The 21,384-nt window shown below is 42.6% G+C and overlaps 1 protein-coding gene across 3 annotated transcripts in view; it reads left to right on the forward strand.

Moving 5' to 3' along the window:
- The window catches only part of ME2 (malic enzyme 2), a 30,668-nt gene extending 9,515 nt beyond the window's left edge, over positions 1-21,153 (forward strand). For 2 of the 3 annotated variants that reach the window (XM_067316391.1, XM_067316392.1), the window contains exons 3-16: positions 7,172-7,305; positions 8,676-8,825; positions 10,757-10,832; positions 11,640-11,801; positions 12,311-12,414; positions 12,752-12,861; positions 12,971-13,068; positions 13,794-13,907; positions 13,999-14,113; positions 15,294-15,436; positions 18,809-18,911; positions 19,548-19,618; positions 20,179-20,277; positions 20,658-21,153. In XM_067316391.1, the coding sequence (XP_067172492.1) occupies positions 7,172-7,305; positions 8,676-8,825; positions 10,757-10,832; positions 11,640-11,801; positions 12,311-12,414; positions 12,752-12,861; positions 12,971-13,068; positions 13,794-13,907; positions 13,999-14,113; positions 15,294-15,436; positions 18,809-18,911; positions 19,548-19,618; positions 20,179-20,277; positions 20,658-20,807 (1,629 nt within the window). In that variant the 3' untranslated portion in view covers positions 20,808-21,153. Of the gene's footprint in view, positions 1-7,171; positions 7,306-8,675; positions 8,826-10,756; positions 10,833-11,639; positions 11,802-12,310; positions 12,415-12,751; positions 12,862-12,970; positions 13,069-13,793; positions 13,908-13,998; positions 14,114-15,293; positions 15,437-18,808; positions 18,912-19,547; positions 19,619-20,178; positions 20,278-20,657 lie in introns of those variants that run through there. The other variant, XM_067316393.1, reaches the window with a different exon arrangement.
- Positions 21,154-21,384: the final 231 nt, after the last annotated feature.

Below are 21,384 nucleotides of genomic sequence, written 5' to 3' on the forward strand. Positions count from 1 at the left end.
TGTTTCAAGGCCGGGTTTCAGATATTTGTGGTCAGGGCAGCTCAGAAAAGGTCACGCGCTATATCGGTAATGCCCTTGCTGTTGCGGCCAAACAATTGCAGAACATACTGTAGCTGCGTTGCTGGCATCGATGTATATTTACAGTCTCCCGTGATGTTTGATTTCTGCTGAACTGCTCTGTGACAGGGATTCAAATTCTACTTAATTGGCTTCAGGACCTTATGTTGTGCTGCTGATCCCTACTGCATGGAAGCAGCATTTTTTGGCACTTAAACAATTTCATTTGTTTAATACTGGCAAGTCAGTTGTTACTTGTGTTGCGGTAATGCGTGGGGTTCTCACGCATGGGCCAGGATTTCTTCTTCCAGCACAGAACGGATGATGACCCCTGATCTTGGTGATGTCCATGCTGCCCTGTAGAATGGCATCGGTGTGTCTTTATCGTCGCTGGAAATATGTGACCTATAACGTTGTTCACATACTTGGTTTCTTTTTGCCTGCAGCAAATTGGAGAGACTGCATAATTTGTGACACTTTCTGTATTTTAGTTGCTGTCAGTTGGCAATTTTCTGTCTTGTGTCAGTTCTTGTTAGTCTCTGTGCGCTTGACTGCGTTGTGCGTGGTTGGTTCCATCACCCCTTTTATATTATTCTGTTCCTCAATCTTGCGGGGTTACTTCATTCTTCAGTATTGCTCTCATATCCTGACAGTATTTCCCAAATTTTTCCCTTCAGCAAATATCTTTAGCACATTTCATATGTCCGCACATATTTATATGCATACGTGCTTGGGCACATGTATGTGTGAGTACGTGACATCTTTTAAAAAATAAATTAAGAATTTGCTGATGGTGTCATGAATGGTCAGTTTAAGATTTATCCCCAGAACAATTCCTGAGGGCCTGTCCTAGTGCCTGTTCTCCAGATTGGCAGGCATCTTTTCACAGAATTTGTTATCTTGTCTTTAGCTAGACCATTAATCGCATTTTCATCTGTATTCATTTCCAGCTTTTTCAGCCCAATTTATTTTCCTGTATGCCTTATTGAATACATCACTGAAACTCTGATAGATTACCTGTGTTTAAAGAATCGGTCTCTTATCAAAGATATACATGGTCTGACTGACTTCTGGCAAATACCCAGACAGGGTATTTCCAATTCAGAATAAAAAAAAGAAAACAAAGCTAGTTGGGCAAAATAAATGGGGTAGGACAAGAGAACGTGAGGAAAGGTTGCGTAAAAATGAAGATCTAACCAGAAATGCTCCCTTTCTCCTTCCTCTGCCCATTCCTACCACACTGGTCTAGACACGTTTGGTTTCTTTTGTTTGGAAATTTTTTAGACCATAGCTGCTTGGTTGAGCAGCCAAGGTGTAGAATAAGCAATGCCCATCTGCCTTCCTGGTTTTCTTGGGAAACCAAGATAAATAGGGTGTGCAGACATACTGAAAGGGGTGGGGTTTATCTTGCTGGGAATTGCAGTGTTTGAAATATTACGGGAGTTCCTGGTCAGTCACAAAGAAATGTCCTAGAAGGCAGGAAACGTTGACAGAAGCTACTAGAAACAGGCTACTTAGAAACTCGCGCACACAGAGCCCAAAAGAAGAGTCCCACCACAAGTCTTGTGTCCTGCCGAGCTGGTTTGGGGATGGAGAGGTTGTTGGATGGAGGTCACATGGCCACGCATCTGCAGCTTCTAAAGCTGTTATCAGCTTCCTTGAAGATCTGCCTGCTTTTAAGAGGATTCAGATGCGGAAAGAAGATGGATCTGTTTAATCTGTAACCAGCTTTTATCATCTGCCTGAAAAGGTGCTACGAGTGCCAAAGCTGATAAGTGGTATTACGCCTCGTTTAGCTTGGATCAGCTATTCTGCTCGCAGCTCCTGAGTTGCTGGGGTTGCAGGTGAGGGAAGGAAGGCAGTTGTCTTGGTTTTGAGATTTGTGGGGTTAAGGCCATTAAAGGAGACCGAAAGCAATGGCATCTGTGCGGTTACGGATAGCAGTTTAATGAACTGTCTCTGCAGTGCTCACTGACGCTGCACGGTTGAGACGAAATGGTGGGGGATCCATTGCAATCCGTTGCGCTCGCGATTGGCAAAGTGCAACTTCACCGTGACCGTTCGTGCTTGGAAGCAAACCCCAAAGGGGCCGGATGACTTGCTTGCTGGTTTGTAAAGGCTTCTGTTTTGGGGAGGAAAAGCTCCAGCTGAACCCAGATCGTTCATAAATGCTGGTTGGCCGAATCTGGTCAGCAGCCGCAGTGACTTGCAGCTGGTCCCCTGCATACAGATGTGGTACAAGAACTGCGGGTGTCTTTGCCTGCAGAAGCAGGGAGCAGATATGGGGCGGGGGAGCTCTAACTGTATAATTTTATTGCAGTTAATATCTAGGCTGCAGCTGGCCATTTTAGTAGCCCTGCCCTTGTGGCTTCAGCACAGGGTTTAAGGCATACTGACAGGAAAATATAAAAAGCTTGCACTTTATGTTGGACTTTAGCCCCCCTGCCAGTACAAAATGCTGTTTGTGGAAGATGAAAGATGTTAAATTCAGTTTGAAAAATGAAAGAGGAAAAAAAATCAAAGGAGGTATGCATATTATATACTGTATATATAAACCCAGATAAACTTTGAATCTATGTTTCAGATAGCAAATGCACCTTTGGTTCGTATGAGTGAACCTTATTAATTTGCACTGGAGACATGTTGTGCAATAGCGAACTTTGAGATTTAGCCAAAGGAGCACACTTAAGAGAAGAAAAAGCCCACAATCCCAAGTAAAATCTCCTTTATTTTGAAAATTTAGTTTATGGTACTACTTCAAAGTGTAGGATATGCTGCTGAGTATGTTATGGCAACGATTAAAAGTTACATGAGAACCATTTCATTAAATCTCCCCTGTGAAGTAGGCTGACTCTCATTTTCCTAGCACTAGCTGCATTTGGATATATTCTGCATTTACGTCTTTATCAGGGGCTTTGAATGGGTTATTTGTTGTAAACTATACTGATTTTCAAAATGCTTCAGAGCATTTATGATACCAGGTAAAAATATCCCCTCCTATACAGTTTTCCCTCAAGCCTTATTATTAATTTTTTTTCTCACTTGATATTTTTCTGCTCAGAAAGCTCTCGGTTTTACTTACTCAGGGGTGCTATGAAAGTTATGGCAAGATTCTGCTCTCCTCTTCACCTCCGTGCAAAGTGGGCAACCAGAATTTTTATATGCTGGTATTTATAGCACCGTTAGCTTTGTGTAGCAGAGTCCGGTCGTTAGGGCCGAAGCAAGGTCCCTGCGCCAGATAGCTGGAGCACTAAAGACACTGTATGCAGTGATTAAATGGGAGCTTGTCCTGACTTAAAAAAAAACCCTGTCAACACTTCATTTTCCTGCTTTTTTTCTGCAGCATTATGTTGATCTTAGTCTGATAAATTTGTCCGTGTGTATTAATTATTTCATTTGTAGTCTTTGAAGTGTGCTGGGTTTTTCCTGGGTACAGTCCATGCCTTGTCTGTACTGTCTGAAGAGGACACCTGTTATTTCTAAGCTGTAAAGAGGATTAAGGAAACTAATCTAAGTGTAAGTCGGTGCAAAACCCGCTGAGAAAGGCCACCCGACTCTGTGGGTCAAATGGAACCAAAAAGTGATTCCTGTGACCCGAGCCCAAATCGTTACAGTGTCTAGGTGCTCAGTCGCAGCTGAAACCAATGGGAATGGGGCACCGGAGCAGGTGGTGGGATCTTCAGTGCCTTTGAGAACATCAGTCCTAGCGTTGCAAATTCCTGATGCCCCCTGGTTCCCTGGGAGCCGGTTCTGTCAAACCGCACCGGAGATGCTAAAACGAGAGGAAGAGGCTGGTAAGTCTGTAATACTGCAGCTCTTAGGCAGACCAAGTTTGAGGAAGATCTCCATCCCGCCAGGTGCTACGCAGGGAACGACCCCGAAGTCCCGAATGCAAACCAAGAAGCAGCCGATGGTCACGGACCAAGATAACGAACACAGCAAGCCTTGGAAAGGGCTCAGGGTTTTTTTGTAGTGCTGTTCTGGACTAAACTTGTTATGTTCTAGCTGGAGTGAAGATTAAATTTCTGTAGGGAGGCTGATGGCATTCAGATTTCTCTGAGTTAGGCCTGGGCAGAAATTAAAATGCATCTTTTAATGTGGTAAGACTTAATTGTCGTACTCATAAGCAAACAGCTGGCAGTACTTAGTACCACTCAGAGAATTCATTGTGTTTAAAGCTCTTCTAACTCCAGATACACTGAAAATCCAGGTTGCCTGTAGACTGAAAAAAATGTGAATAAATTGAATAAACATGGGTAGCTGTTCTGCTTAATACAAACCTAAGGGCTCATTTGGTAGTAGTATTGAGGACCCAGACGGTATATCGTCACTGGGTTTACTGTACAGGGAAATTAAGAGAGAGTCGTGACACAGTGTCTGTGCCAATAACAGGAATTAAACAGATTTTATTTTAAGGGATTTTATGAATAGTTTCTGAAAGGGAGGGTGTAGTTTTGCTAGTGAGGTATTTCAGCTGGTTTAGAGTAAAATTTTAGTAAACGGTAGGTAAAGTACCACTAAAGGGATTCTGGCTTTTAGACCACATAGACATTAGTGACTTTATTGACTAGTGTTTATATCTCTCCTGCTAAGAGACTTACCTTTTTCTTTCTTCTTCTTAACACCATAAATCTTTTGGCATCGCTTCTATTTTTTGTAGTGCCTAAAGTAACCTTCAGAATATTACAGATGTTTCCCAGCTGTGCTTAGCTTCCTATCCGGAATGCGGTATGCACTGAGAAATGGTTGTTTTTAAAAAGGCATAAACTGATAAAGGTAACAAAGTCGCGAGAGGGTTAAGGAGAAGGGGAAGAGAGCTGATCCGTGGCTTTGCACGCTTCAGGCGCACGCCGCTTCGACAGCCGTCCTTACGTTCCTCGAGGATCTTCTGACGAATCTTGTGGCGGGTGTAGAAGTGAAACTAAAGCAGGTTCTTTACAAGCACTGAACTTATGCTGTTAGAAGTAATTTTTCTGGATTGAAAGTAAATAGTGTAGTTTGGAAATAAAGTCTCGTATCGCTGATTCACTTGACTAGCTTTTTGATGGGGTTTTGTTTAACTCTCAACATAAACTAGTACCATAATTAGTCATTCGTATATTGAATTCCAAAGGTTAAAAAAATAAGTATGTCTGGACAAAAAAATCCTTTGAACTCCTTTGAAAAGTGTTTGAGAGCAGGTCCAAAAATCCTTTGCAATATGTTTTGATTCAGCTGTGTTCCTCTCTCTGATTTATTTGCATTCATCTGAATACTCACGATCTTGCTGAGGAAATGTGTTAGAACTGAGGGGAAAAGATGGCATTTGGTGCTTCTTCCTCTTGGTTTGCCTCGTGCCTCTGCTGCTCGCTGGTTTTGTTCTCGGTTGCAACGTTTGAGTCCTCAAATCGTTTATCAGCAAAGGCGTCACGTGGCTGCAGTGACTGTGACACCCAGCAAACGATAAGCAGCCGGGGTCAGAAGATCAGGAATAAGCCGTAATCCAAAATTCGCTTACAGAAAGTATCAGAGGAATACGTGAGCATAACATTTACGTGAGGAAAGGAAAAAAAAAATGCAAATGACTCAGATAATAGAAAAAGATAAATTGAATTTATTATTAAATGTCACGTCTGTTACATTGAAAGTGAAATCTTAGAAATGTAGAGGATTGAGCTATTTTGAGGTTAAATACTTGAAGCTTTTCTAAGCTTTTTTTTATCTTTTTTTTTTCTTCCTTGAAGTAGACCAGCTTGCTTTCTAAATCTTCAAATATTTTCTTACTTTAGAATATAGTGTACGATTAGTACAAAAAAGCAGGTGGACTGCTTCAAACTGTGTAGTCAGAATAACTGATAGTAAATGTGATTTGAATAAGCAAAGAGAAAAATGATATAAATCAAAATCAATTATTTTTAATTATGGATTTTCCTAAGGTGTAGTTGATCCGTGTTGGTTATAAATGATTCAAGTATGCTAAATTACAATGAAGTGTAGCCTCTATATTGCCTCTGTAAACCACAGGGTCTTTTGTTAAGAATATGCACGCTTTATACAAATACCTATAAAAGTCTACTCGACCATCTGCAGAGGTGAAAATACATATATTCTAATTGCTGATTTTATTTTTTGTTATTCTAAAGTAGGCAAGTGCAGCGCCGTGGCGCAGGGAAGGCTCTCCTCCCTCCTCAGCTCCTGCTTTCTCAAATATTGATTAACCATTCACTGAACCGACCCCGTTGAATAAACTCAAGCAAAGAAAATTTATCATTTTTCTTTTGGCAGAAGCAAACTTAAATTGGGGTCAGTTGCTGCACAAATGGGGTTAGCACTTCAAGCAACTTTGGTCCTGAGGTCTGGTTTCGTATCAGCGAAGTTTTGCAAAGTTATGCCTAGGGCTTAATTGCCCTGTAATCTCTATCTCCACTGACTAACAGGTAGCTCACAGCAGGCCGTGAAGTATATTAAGTGCAGTGCCAGTAGTTAATGCCTGCTGGAATGGTGTTAAATAACTCAAAACGTCTTAAGGATTAGAGTCATGTTAGGGCCTAATGTATGCTGCAATTAATTTTTAAACCAAAATATTAAAAGGTTGAAAATTATTTTTTCTTTCAGCAGTGATCTTCAACTTTTAAAGTAAAACTCTGTCCACCTTGCAAGGGAGAAGAATGGAAATGGTGGGATATTTTTGTGATTCAACTCTTCTGAAACTTAATTTGTTACAAATAAGACCTTTTGGTAGTAGAAAATTGAAGCGATTAAGAGATTAGCACTAGCCCTAATCAAAAAGGGAGGATTTGGGTTGAGATACGATCTCAGTAGAAGCATTAGGGCAATTCAATAACTTTTTAGGGTCTGGCTAGATTATCAGAAGTATGGACAAAAACGCAGCTCTTGCAAACAGTGCTGCTGTTTGCCAGACAGTGTAATATTTGCTTCTTTGTTCCTTTCTCCCTGTAAAATAGGACAAGATTTTTTTTTCCTCCAAAGAGACATTGGTCCAGTAACACTTGGCGTACTTTGAGCAGCGTGCGTGGGTATCCTGGAAGTGGATAGTCAGAAATGGCAAATACATTATAAACAGAACTCCTAGAAAGCAACTGCTACATGTTTCTCACCTCTCTTTTGTTTTCAGGGCATGGCCTTCACATTGCACGAGCGACAGATGCTTGGGTTGCAAGGACTTCTACCTCCTAAAATAGAGACACAAGACATTCAGGCCTTGCGCTTCCATAAGAATTTGGCAAAAATGAATGACCCCCTGGAAAAGTAAGCACTCCTCCAGCCTTGCTTTGTCATGCTGCTAGATGGGAATGGGTGTAAAAATACTTCACTGGGATAACCACACACGTTTTCTTGGCCTCCACTAGGTTTTCCAGTTGTTGGAGGTTATTTTCCGTTTTGCACAAACTTCGTTCATCAGTCCCTTATGTAACTAAATGAGGTTGGGGAGCAATTTTGTAACGTCGCATAGTCATGAGGTACCAAAAAAGAATATGCACAAATTTGCCCGTAACAGAGCTGCAGACTTGCGGGGCTGCAGCTTGCTGAAGACCTTGCTGTTATGCTTCTGTAATATGGAAGATTTGGCTGGCAGGTTGTCAGAGCACAGAACTGTTTTTTTAGCTTTAGAGAACACCAGAAAAATATGTGTGAATTTCGGAAAGTTAGAAACTTGCTAATTAAGTGTGAAAAATAGTGTTTATCCTATATTGTAATTATTGCTAGAAGGAAATTATGGCCTTAATATTTTGAGGCTCTTACTGAGTAATTCTGTGAGATCAGATTCTTAACGCACTGGTTGGATGAAAAAAAAATAAGGTGATTTGTTTTGTTAGAATGGCATGTTTTTAGCATTTTGTTACCATTTTCATATAAACATGTGCATATTTGCACAGGAAAATATGCCGCCTCATAGAGGCAAGAGTAGCATTAGAATGATTTGAAGCATACTGGGCCATCAAAACTCTGTTCTCGTGACAACTGAAAGATAACTTTTAAACCCACATCATTTCACCTGCTGATCTGAAACGGTCAAATCATCTACATTGGCAAAGCATCCAGTCGCTGTAACCTAAGATAATCCCTGATTAATGATGTGTATGCTGTCCAGTCAGCTAAATGATGTGAATTGGTACGTGATAAGCTGGTATATAAATTGGCAAAAATGAAGGTTTAATGTACACACTGAGTTATGTCCTTCAAAGCGGACTTTTGTTAGGAGTTGGTTAGTTTTGAAGCTGTGTTAATGTTAGGATTAAGAAGACTTTACTGTCAAGACCTCCTTTTTTAGCTGAAAAATTCTTTCACTGATTTTTTTTTAAACAGTAATGAGACTCCCAGCTGCATCCTGTAATAAATCCATGGGTTATCTCATATCATAATGCATGTTTTGTGCCTTAATTTGTTAGCATGCGTGGTATGTCATATCAGTTATTTTTATTACAGCTTTTTAGTACTGCTACTCTTTCCTTTCCAACTTTTGTTTAGTTCTCAAAGCCCGGCTTGAGTGGAGGAAAGAATTTCATGAAGATATAATATGTAGCAAGTTTGGTTTTTTGCTTTGCCATTTTTCACATTGTTTTACATAAACATAAATGTGAAACATAAGTTAATTTTTTTTCTTTGCTTTATTACAGGTATATCTACATAATGGGAATCCAAGAGAGAAATGAAAAATTATTCTATAGGGTATTACAAGATGATATTGAGCGGTTAATGCCAATTGTATATACACCAACAGTAGGCCTTGCCTGTTCCCAGTATGGACACATCTTCAGGAGACCAAAGTAAGAACGATACGTATATAGTGCTACTATTTTTATTGCCCTTTTCTCTATATACTTCCCTGAGGTTTGGAAATGCTTTATTTCATTTTCATTTGGATTCAGCTACATTAAAGTTAGGCCAATTCATTAAATAACAACTGAAGACCCAGTTTCTTTTGGAAAAAAGAACATTTGAAAATGGGAGAGGTAATGTGACACACAAGTGCAGGGCTTCAGCCCTATTTCCAGCTCTCCCCAGGAGGCCGTGCAGCTCTTGCATTCCCAGGAGATTGCTGTGACTTTCTCCAGCTCTTGAAATCACATCCGTGGAGCTGAGGATCTGGATAAGAGCAGAGCGTTCAGAGAAAAATACGGATTGAAAGGATCGCTGGAAGTCCTCTGGTCTGACGCTCTGCTAAGGAGGGCAAACCTCAGGTAGATTCATCAGATACGTTCCTCTGCGCTTCACCAGTTAAGGCGAACCTGCTCGCAGCCCGCGCAGAGATGCGGGAACGGGAGCGCGTGCCCATCCTGCACAGCGGGCGCAGCGGCAGGTTTGCTCTAGGAAGCTCAGGCTAACAGCGGCCCTGCCAGAACCGACGCTGCGGCCAGCGTTTTCCCACTAGAAGTGGCCGAGGCTCCCCACGCTGGAGAGGCTCTTACGATAGGCTGCAGAGCAGCTGGTCAGCACATCTTGGGTGCAGAAGCAGAGGCTGGTGAGCCGTGGTTTAGGGAGAGTCCTTGGCAAAGCAGGGAAGGAGAGACCGCGGCTGGAGGTGGCTCGGCGTACCCTGTTGGGTGCGATATTCCTTGTATTAAGGTGATTGCTACCAGAAGCCTGTTTTCGGTTATTTGGAAGCAGTAAGTATGCTTGGCTGGGGTCTGAATTGGGTTCAGCAGCGATTCAAAACAGCGGTTCAGGATATTAGCTGCACATTGAGGAAACCGGTTCAGATTAGCATTCATTTCAGCTCATTTCCATGATATTTCTACATATTTCCAAAGCGCTCTTACTTGAGGGCTTTCATGCTGTGCAGAAAAGGGCTGATCTTTTGCTTCCATAAGGACTCCACTGCGCAGTGCGGCTGCTGTGACAAAGACAGTAAAAAATGGACATTTTTTGCTCCTAATCTGGGGCAGGGGATGTCATACATGTGCAGTTAGCTCTTATGTACTTCCTCCCTGCTTCCTCCCCTCCATGGGGATTACAGGCCAGTTTGAAAGCCGTCCCCCTCTAGAAGCTGTTTAGGCCACAAATTGCAACACGTATGAGAGCTCGGGATGTGCTCCCTTTTTTCCAGAACCAGCCCTGTCCAAGTTATTTTATCGTTACACCCTGCCCTGGGCCTTTCGTGCCCCCTTTCCTCCTGCCTGCGAATGGCTTGCTGCAAGTCGAAGAGCTGTAGTCGGTTCTGCGCTTCGCCCCTGCTCCTTGCTGCCTCTTTTCCTCCCCTCCCCTTTGCCCACAGTTTGGGAAGCGCTGTTCTGTCCCCGGAGTTTGGTCAGTCCCTGTCTTTCCTTGCTTTTCCCTCTTTTCTCCTTCTGTAACGTCGTGAAGAGAGATGCACCAAGGTAAAAGCGGGCTTAGGGCCACGTTCCCTTCTTGTGTCCTTCCAGGGGAGAGCTGGTCCTGTCCCGTCTTGCTGAAGCGAACACCGGAGGTGTTTTGCCCTGCTGGAGTATTTAAGCTGGCTCTCGGCGGTGCTGTAAAATCCAGGCAGCATCGTGAACAGAATTTTCTCTGCTTCTGTTCTTGTTTTAGAGTGTTACAGTAGCCAGATGTACTTAAGCATTAGAAATGAATTGTCTTTTCACTGTTTCATGTAATTGATTTCAACACTTATAGCTTATTTTCGTGAAAATTTTACTGTTCAAAATTTTGTTTTACAAAGCAAGGTGAGATTTCTAGTTACCACCTATAAAATATTTCTGGTTTGTTTGTTTTCTTTCAGAGGATTATTTATTTCTATCTCAGACAGAGGTCATATAAGATCAATTGTGAACAACTGGCCAGAGAATGACGTTAAGGTACTACCAGTATATAATTCTTTTTTTCCTAATTGTTATTTAATCTGAGTTGAGCTTCTTAATATTTCCGTAAAAGATCAACCAATTTTAAAGCTAAATAAGGCATCCTTGGCAGTTGTTTGACAATGATGGCAAGTATAGTTAATGAAAACAAGGCATATCTTGAAGAGCTGTATTTTGTTATAAATGAGAGGTTTACAGTTTGAGCAAACAGTGATGATCAGAACTAGGTTTGCCAATCTTTTGTTTTACTTTATCATCGCATCCTGGGTGCCAGGGGATGCACCTCTGGGTCTGATTTATTACGTTACATAGCGATGGGAGAGGTGATCTTGTCCTCAGATAAGAACACAGAAGTGGTGGCTGGGAGACCCAGGTTTTGCCATTAAATCTGTATGACCCAGCTGGGTCCAAACCCACAAAAGCAGGTGAGGTGGATGATGCTCATCCAGACTTCTTGCTGGCCGGATTTAGGAGCGGAAATCATAAACCGAAGTTACAAGCTGCTCCTCCACACAGTGGCCTGGATTCTTCCCACTTGGCTTTCAGGGATTTGGGCAGTAGCTTTCAGCAAACGAACAGGAGCTTAGCAGATTCTAACATTGTCTTGTCTCCTTTCTGCTTAGGTAAAATGAGCAAGGAGTAAAGCATTATCATTTCAAATAAAAAATTCTTTGTAATCTATTCTTATTTGGTTTAACTGTATAAACATACCTGAATTTTTGCCTGGAAAAAGCACAGTTAATATTGCTCTAAACTTTATAAATGCCAGCAATCATCTATAACTTCACTTGTTTTTGTTTGCAGGCTGTTGTTGTCACTGATGGAGAAAGAATATTGGGTCTTGGAGACCTAGGTGTCTACGGAATGGGAATTCCAGTAGGAAAACTGTGTCTGTATACAGCGTGTGCAGGCATACATCCAGATAAATGCTTGCCTGTGTGTATCGACGTCGGAACTGATAATACAGTGAGTTTGACTAAACTTCGCCTGCCGTAAACTATCCCTATAATTGTTAAAAGTATTTAGTACTATAAGAGGAGATTTTTATTTGAGCACTTCAAGATGAAACCAAATATTTTATTTAAAGGCAATTCGCTTTATAGTTTTATATCAATGACTGAAAAACTCGCGTTAATGTGACAGTGAAATGGTGCGTTTGGAAGTAATTTGAATGCTGGAACACTGTAAAATAGACGGTCAAGTTGACCTGACTTTAAGAGGCTGGAAATGTGAATCAGATTTATTAAAGCAGTTTATTGCTCACAGTATTGATTTGTTCCATTGTAAAGGCAGCCATCACCAACCTCAAGTGCCAGCTGATATTACTGAGTGTTGATATAGACTGGAGGCAGTTAAAGTGGCTGTATAAATGCAGTATCTTTGAGAACAGTGCAAAAGGTGTTACTGTGAACACTGGGAAGTGTATACTGAGGAAGTGACTCATCCTGCTGCTGTCTTTGGTTTATTTTTTTCAGACACTCTTAAAAGATCCATTTTATATGGGCCTGTACCAAAAAAGGGATCGCTCGCGGGTCTATGATGACCTAATTGATGAATTTATGGAAGCCATTACAGACAGGTATGACACTGAATTTTCTGCACAAGAATATGGCCAAAACTACTGGCAGAAGGAGCCCATGACACACTGTCCTTGAAAGTCGTTTAAGAAATAAAGATAGGACTAGAAGACAGGAGACATGGGCTGTATTTCTGGCTCCGTAGTGATTTTCTCTGTGACTTGGAACATGCTGTTCGTAGTTATCCATTAAGTACGCACAGAACAGAGATGGAACTGTTTTAAGCAGTGAAAAGCCTGAGGAGATCTTCTGTCCAGAGATAATTGATTAAGGGCAGGATTTGTTTTAAAAGAATTTGTTCGTGTGTCTAGTGATAAGAATATTTCCCATGTTCTGCAGGTATGGCCAGAACACACTCATCCAGTTTGAAGACTTTGGAAATCACAACGCTTTTCGGTTTTTGAGAAAATACAGAGAGAAATATTGTACCTTCAATGATGATATTCAAGGTATGAGCTTTGTTTATGTTCGTTAACATATATGCAAAAACATTGCCTAAAAGAATAATCTGCAGTGTAGATCTGTTCAGCTCTTTTCAGGTTTGTGTTGCTTTTGTAGGAACGGCTTCAGTGGCCTTAGCAGGACTGCTGGCGGCACAGAGAGCCACTGGTAAACCAATTGCAGAGCAGAAAGTGCTGTTCCTTGGTGCAGGAGAGGTGGGTTCCCCTAAGGTCTCTAGGACAACAAAAGATTGTATTGTGTTGTATTTTCTGGTTCTGTAAAATCTGGACGTTCACATCCTTTGAAACTCATTGCAGAACTCTTATATAAAGGCCAGCTAAAATACATTAACAGAAGGCAGTGCCTGCTTGAAGAAGACTATTTGAAAGGCATTTAACGTTTTCGAGGGCTCAGTTTTTCACATTGTTACATGGACTTCTCAGAGCAGCAGGGACTTGTGTGTAGTGGAAGGAGATTTTACCATGAAATTATGTTTCAGTGAGAAAGAGGGAATGAAAGGGAAGCGTTGCCAGCATCCGCTTTCCGCCCTGTTGCCTTCTCTGGCCATGTGGCCTCTGTCACAGGCAGCAAGAGCAGAGGGAGGTACAGAAAGCAGTCGGGCACGAAACACTAGGCTGTGGTTTCTTGGCAGGAGGGCTGCAGCAATGACTTGTTCTTGGTGTCCAGCTGGGTCACTTTGCTGTAGCTGCTGAACTGCTACAGGCCCGGCATGGGGCACGGGACCCCGGAGAGCTGTCTGTCGTCTTGCTTAAAGACACGATGCTGTTGATCCCAGGAACCTGCCCCCGTCTAGGCAAATGTTGCTTGTCTCAGAGCTGACCAAACGAATAATTTTTGTGGCGATCTAGAACGGGGTGGTGTTTGTGATGACAGACCCATTTTGTGGCTCCTTAAAAACAGAAGTCCTCTAATCTGTCAGGCTGCCCTGGGAATTGCAAACCTCATTGTTATGGCTATGATGGAAAGCGGTGTTTCTGCTGAGGAAGCCTACAAGAAAATCTGGATGTTTGACAAATATGGTTTACTGATTCAGGTAAGGGTGCGTCAGGCCTGGAAATACCATGTTACACATGGCCAGTGCTTTCCGTGGCCTTCTCACAAACGGCATCCACTTTAATCCGTAGGGCCGAGAGAACACAGTAGATGCCAATCAAGAACCGTTTACGCACCAGGCTCCAGAGCAGATACCAAAGACGTTTGTAGAGGCAGTGAACGTACTCCGGCCTTCGGCTATCATTGGTAAGTAAGGTTATTTTCATGTCTGTGTTTCCACGACTTGGTTATTTGCTGCGTTTGCTTTTGGCAGTATGGCCCCCAGGAGGTTGGTGACAGTGATTTGCATTTCCGCTGGGCTAAATAAGAAAAACTGAGGGCTATTTTCTGCTTGAAAATGTATTGAGCTGCAGGTTATCTCTCAGTGTATCTTCAGCGCAGCTGTGGTGCTCCTTCTGCGCCTTGTGTGGTTGTTAGCGGCTTGCTCGAGTCTTGTCCAGCCCGTCAGTGACCTTGCTTAGAACAACTCTGAGCACGTTCTCGGAGACTCTGTGGCCACAGTGCACTGAAACTCCAGTGAAGAGCAATAAGAACCATATATCAGAATACATTTCTTTTCCCAGACATGTTCCCTACACCAGCAACAAGGCAAAGAACAGAGGCAGGAACCACTGTCTTTTCGGATAAACAGGAGTACCCTAACTTGAGTAATATCTCTCTTTTTGCCTTCCTCCCTTCCCCCAGTCAGCTTTTCTGGCCAGATCCTGCCAGCAGCATGACTTGAAGGAGCTGTTTCATACTGCAGTCCCTGGTCACCAGTACCTATAAGGTCACTGACATATATTTGCCATACCTATATATGTATCGATTTATAACTGTGGCTGTCTCCAGAGGCCAGATGAGATTATGAATATTTCCTGTTACAACTCTGTAATTTCCTTTGCACGTCATTTTTTTTGGTGGGGGGAAAAACATTTTCTGGACTGAGTAGCTGCCCTGAAGTCTACATCTGGTGTATTCATTTTTATGTATTTGTATCTATGTGTTTAGGTGTGGTCTGAAATGCCAACATGAAGGGAAAGTGCATTGCGCAGTTAACACCCAACTAGGATGAATCATCCTCGGAGAGTTGCAGTCACCTCTTGCTTATCCAGGGCAGTGATAAGCATTCTTTACACAGATCAATACAAAAAAGAACGTAAAATAGGCTTTGGGAACACATGAATTAGATGCTCCCGTGAAGAGTGAGGTTTTTAAGCAGCCAGTATCAGCGCGGTGCTTGGTCTCTGTCTCCTGCGCAATGACAAGGCTGCGATGGTTTGCTCAGAGTCCTTGGGGGTGACATGGACTTAATCTATAATCATCGTCATCTGGCCTGGGGTAGTCGAGTGTTGATTCCATTTTCGCGTGTGCCCCTTTACTGCAGGAGTTGCAGGAGCTGGACGGCTTTTCTCGCATGATGTGATCAAAGCAATGGGCTCTATCAATGAGCGACCCATCATATTTGCACTAAGTAACCCCACGATGAAAGCTGAATGCACAGCAGAGGAAGCCTATACGTTAACCGAGGTATGTGATGTTTTGAAACGTTGACCTGTTGGGCACTTGACGACAGAACGGTTTACCGACAGGGAGAATGCAAAAACTCCTCAGATTATTACGTGGAATTTCTTCACGTAATAATAGAGTTCTTTCTTGTCATCTTGAAGAGTAAATTGAGGTGATTTGAAAAGAAATCTTGATTTTTTTTTTAAATAATGACACACTGCAAAGCTTAAAATAGTCTAAATCCTGTTATTTCTCTTTTAAGAAGAGACCATTAGGTACTGAGTGTTTTGTAGCTTTGATCAGTTTCCCCTTTCCCACCAAATTTTTTACTATTTTCATTTCTAAAGAAACAGCTTATGTTAACATCAAAATAGAGATTAGTAACAACCTTTAAAATACAAACGGCTGCCATGTTATGGATAAAGTTCTTAAGGCAGCAAATGTCCTTGCATCTAAGCAAGACTTCTGCTTTGCACTCGGTCATTTCCTAGCGTTTGCAGGTCAGAGCTCGTGTCATTAACAGTGACCCATGAAGACCTGTGCTTCGAGCCCAGGCCTCTGCTGGTGACCCTCTGTGCTCATGTTCCCCTGTCACCACGCCTGTATCTCCTACCCTGGTGCCACCAGAAGCCCAAAGGAGGGAACTAAGTATCAATGCACCTCATTTTGCGCTCTCATCCCAAAGCAATTATGCTGTGGGTTTTGGGGGGGGGTTGGGGTTTTTTTGGTTTTTTTGGAATGACATTACCACCAGCATATTTCAGGGTAAGTGTATTCAGATTTAGGGTTTGTCTTTAATAATGTAAGCCTTTTATCCTTCTGCACCGCTTTTATATAAAACTAACCTTCTCTGAAGAGAGCCTGAGGGGAAAGAGGTGGGAGGCCAGGGAGCAGTACGAGGCAGACAGTGCTAGCTTTAAAACTTTGAACTGGCTGGTAATTCCTTTCCTTTAAATCTTAGGCTCCAGCTCGCTGTGATCTCTCCCCTGTCCACAGGGCCTGCCTGAAGACTTCAGGGGTGGGGCTTGTGAAAAGACTTTTTTTTAAATACAGCCCCAAATCAAGTGACTCATATATGTAAAAGTGAGTGGGTGGAGATCTTTCCTTGTTTCTTGATGCGGAAATGTGAACTACTTCCTTCCAGTTTTAGTACGGTTCTCAACATGAAAAGCTCATGTGTGGTGTGGTGTTACCTTCACAGAGCAACGGGCAGAGCTTTCCTCTCCGGCTGGAGCTCAGGCTCTCATCTGTGTTCCTGGGCACGTCAGTTTGGAGGCAACTATTGCTGCAGAGATGTGCAGGCGGAGAGGGAGCTCTGGGCAGAAATAACAGCCTCTGGACGAAATCTAGACCTTAGCTTTAAATAGTAAATGAGGACGCTTTTAAATGAAGATTGTTTAATCTCTCTCAGATATTTTGCATCCGGGGATTAGCCAGAATAGTACGAGTGTTTCGGGATATAAAATTCACAGTCCCAATATCTTGGCTGAAAGTAAACAGGAGCTAATTACAGAGCCGAGCCATTAGCTGGCCCACGCAAGCGTAGCACTCCTGGTATCTCTGATGGTCCCAGGGGGAAACGTACCCTCAAACTATTCAAGGGAGGGTCAGCCTCAGTTTTGCCTGCCCATTTATAAAAGCTCAACAGCACAATAAATGTCTCCTGGGAACAGACTCGCTTTTCCTTCATCCCATGGCTGTGTGCTTAGCCTCCAGGAGGAGGATGTGTACCTCGGGGTGTTTGTCACCATCAGGTGCAGAAGCGAGACATGTCTGCTTAGATCCAGGTGTGGCAAAGTGTCTCTGCTGAAGTAGTAGCTGTGTGAGCGCACTGCTATTTCAAACAGCTTGTGCCCAGTGGAGAGAAGATCTTTGTTTCTTCTCCTGTATCGAGTCCCTGTGTCCTTTCAGTCATGATTTTCCATAAACTGTTGTTTGTACGCATGGGTCATTTGGGTGGCAGCTATTCCTGGTCAGTAAATGAAGGGGTGTAACTTCGTTCCAGTCTTATTAGTAAATTAGTAAAAACCCTTCAGAATGTAATAATATCCTTCCCTTCAAGACACAGTAATTACCTAGAAAATCCTCTCTAACTTTGCTTACTTTGTCATTTAACTAACAAAGTTTGGCAATTAATGATGACAAGTGTCATCCCTATGCGTCTCTCGACCTCAGAAATAGCCTAATCCAGGTTGGTTTGACATCTTAGCTAAGACGGGAAGTCGCTAATGAAATGAAGATACCATCACTAACCTCCTTTTGCTTATTCTTTTTCCACTAGATGGCACCTGTAAAAGCATGACTGTGCTCTAGTGCCCTCTGCCACTCTGCAAGGAGTGTGGGCTTCTGCTGTGTTTTAATATTCGTTGTCTTTTGATCCTGTCCTCAAATGCATCCGTGTATTCTGCTACCTGCACGTTGTCATGGGAGCACCCTAACATTCAGGCATAGCCCCTCAGTCTTCAGCTTCTTCAGTAGTTTGCTCTCATACATAGTGTCATGGGGAGACTTAAATATTTTAAAATAATATTATCTTCATTATCAAAGAGAAAGTCAAGTTTTTTTTCATTTACAGGGGTTTTGCTGCTTGAGGAAAGGGTTGTTTAGGTGGAGGATGTATTTTACATTCAAAACTCTGGATTGCTTTTAATATTTCATGCTGATAAAAATGATTTTTCAAAAGAACAATAAGGAAACTGCATTATTCACTCCTTTCAGATCTCTCATTTCTCAAAGACAGGATGATATAGTGGTCCTCTCCTTGCCCCCCCGACCATCACTAAACAAGTGACCTTTCATACTGTGCTTATATTTCAGTCTCCTTTTGAAAGTGGCCATTACTCTGCTCTTTTTGTACAATGCTTAAGGTGGTGGGTTCTGACTTGGGGCCGTGGTTCCTGATTAATATTCCTATATTAACACATAAGTAATTTGTTTTGTATGCAAGTAGTTCCTCTAGGTCTTTGCTGTCTTAAAGAACAATGAACGTTAAAACAAATAGGGATCTCTCATTGCTTAGAGAGCTGCCCAGTTAAATGCGTACGCTTTCTTCTTTCGCCTTCCAGAGGTTCGCAGGAGGAGGAGGAGGTGCTCACTGCTTCTCTCATCTCTTCCAGGCTGTGGTGCGCTCTGCTGGGAAGCGAGGGTTTGGCTGGTGTCATACGGGGATTGTAGGGATTTGAGTCAGCAAGGCGTTTAAGTACGTGCTTTTGTCCAGTTGCATTCAGGAGGGCTGTTTTGCCTCTTTCAATGTGGCTGTGTGCTTGGGTACCTGGCTGAATCAGTCCTAGAGCTGACCGGGAGCTACAGGACTTGGGCATCCCTGTATTTCATAATGACTTGATTGCTCCATGATGCAAGAGCTTTTGGAGCTGACTGTTTTTCCCTCAACAGGGACGATGCTTGTTTGCCAGCGGCAGTCCCTTCGAGCTGGTGACCTTGAAAGATGGACGAACCTTCAAACCAGGCCAGGGAAACAATGCTTATATTTTCCCAGGTAATAAAGAGAATTGTCTTCTGCTAGTCTTTAAGACCAGGCTGTTAGCACCCTTAATCAGGCTCGCTTGCTGCACTAGGCAGTTGGTGAAGCTGCATAGAGACCTGTTCCCAGCACTGAGAAGTTTAACTGAAGATGAGGCTCAGTGAGAAGAATGAATGAAAGAAAATCAGTTAAGGGTGGGTGCCAGGCGTGGGGGGTTACATGTGTGACATGTACGCAGTGAGCTCACCCAACTGGATGTTTTTAGGAAAACAAAAGGGTGTTATTAAAGGTCTCGCTCTGCTGCATGAGTTCCTCTGCTTGTTTTGGGGGGAAGGAGAAAGTAAGTGTCAATATGCTCATCTTTGAGTTACATCTGCGCAAGTGAGGGTACAAACAAGGTATTAGGGGTATTTCCCTGTCTTCCCCTTTCCTTCCTCTCCCTTTCTTCCCCCAACTCCTAAGCTCCAACGCCCTGTCAAAGGCCACCCGTTATGGTAAACGACTGGCACACATGGTAGTAGTCTTGTGAACATATGTAGAAAGCCATGGGAAGACTTTTCAAAATAACATTCGAGATGACTTTCAGCTTCTCGGCAGCAGGGTGCATATTTTAAAATGATGTGGCCCTAATTGGCAATAATTTTATTGTAGGCGTGGCTCTCGCTGTGATCCTCAGCAGTGTTCGACATATTAGTGATAAGGTTTTCCTAGAGGCTGCTAAGGTAAGTGTGGAAGCAGAGTAGGCTGTAGCTTGTGACACGAAGGTGGATGACGTGACAGGTTTTCTGAGATAGCTCAAATCTTGCTGAAAACTGTATGATTTTCTCTTTCCTTTGGGGGGGATAAAACTAACAGGAAAAAAATGTTTTCTGATCAAGCAAAATTGTGGGAAGTGACTGCTTCCTGTGAAAATTTAATATTTTCATCCATAAACCGAACACCCAAACACGAAATTTGTCCCTGGGTAAAGGTGCCTCCCTGCCTCCTGGGAGCGGCGGCGTGCCTGCCCTCCTCCTCGTTGTCCCCTCGGGGTCCCGCAGCTGGCCGGGGTGCTCAGGGGATCTCATTTCTGCTAAGTGCTTACAAGCAGAATTTGCTGATATGGACACAGATTGCAGTGTCGACCTTTGAGAATATTGAGACTTGAAGTGTCTTATTCTGCTGTTTTGGGAGAATTCCGATAGTAAAGAATGCTGCAACTTGTTTCTCTCCTGCATCTTAGCACGTTATCGATCCTGTTCAGGATGCAGTAAATAGGAACTTGTTCGTTTTTCCAATTCAGGCATTGACAGAACAGTTGACTGATGAGGAACTTGCACAAGGAAGACTTTATCCTCCACTGTCTAATATCAGGGAAGTTTCTATTTATATTGCTGTCAAGGTGAGTGTGAAGCATGAAAGTTGACAATACTAAAAGTGTTTTATGTGTATATTAACTTAATGAGTTGTACAGCGTGATACTTGGATACCAGATACTTAGGCACAAAAAAATCAGACCTATCTTTGTGCCATTAATAACACTTACAAAAATGTTGGTTTTGCTGGATGCTTCAGTTTGGCAGTGATCATTGGTCAAAATTATGCTCCTTTGGTTTTTGAAATGAAGTTTCCAGATCCCTGATAAGGCATTCAGGAATTGTTAAAAGACTTTGGTGTTTGCCTTTGCTCAATCCGTAGAGTCATGAGCATTTTCCAGTGGAAGCGCAAATGTTACATGAGTGTAGTAAAAGGCACAAACTGCCTGGTGATTTCACTTTTCAGGTTATGGAATATTTGTACGCGAACAACATGGCTTTCCACTATCCCGAACCTGCAGACAAGAACCGTTACATTCGATCAAAAGTTTGGACCTACGAATACGAGTCCTTCATGCCAGATGTGTATGACTGGCCTGAGTCCAAGGTACACTGATGCACCAGAAGATACACTCCTCAGGCAGCATCTTCTACTCTGCAGGGATCCCTTTTTCAGACCAATTTAAATCATGACTTTTGAGACCTGTAATTTATTTTCTCTCCTTTTGTTGTCTTTTTCCCTCTCCCTTGTTTTTTGATTTGATATAGATTTCTCCCCGTCTTCCCAAGTATCTGATGAACCATATGGGTGACAGCATCTGTCACATAACTGATAGAGCTCTCCAAAATTAATTTGAATAATGATGTTGCATTTCTAGCTTAGAGCCCTCACCACACTAAAGAATTCCAATAATGATGTTTTAGCTGCATGAGTATTATAATGAATTATAGCTCTCTCCTCACTGCTGATTTCCAGAATCATTTATTTTTGCTTTTAATAATCAGCCTTCTAATTCTCCTGGCATTGTCACGCTGCGTTATTTGTGACATCGTTAGAGAATTTGTCGAGAAAAAATAAGGAGAACTTCAGACAAATCCAGCGGTCTAGTGGGCTGTTTTGTCTGATGATTAAAGACGCACATGTCCAGGCTTCCTTGCTTCATTGGCCGCTCTGGTTTTTCAATGTGCTTTGA

Source organism: Apteryx mantelli, chromosome Z (assembly GCF_036417845.1).
Source record: "Apteryx mantelli isolate bAptMan1 chromosome Z, bAptMan1.hap1, whole genome shotgun sequence".
Taxonomy (NCBI): Eukaryota; Metazoa; Chordata; class Aves; order Apterygiformes; family Apterygidae; genus Apteryx; species Apteryx mantelli.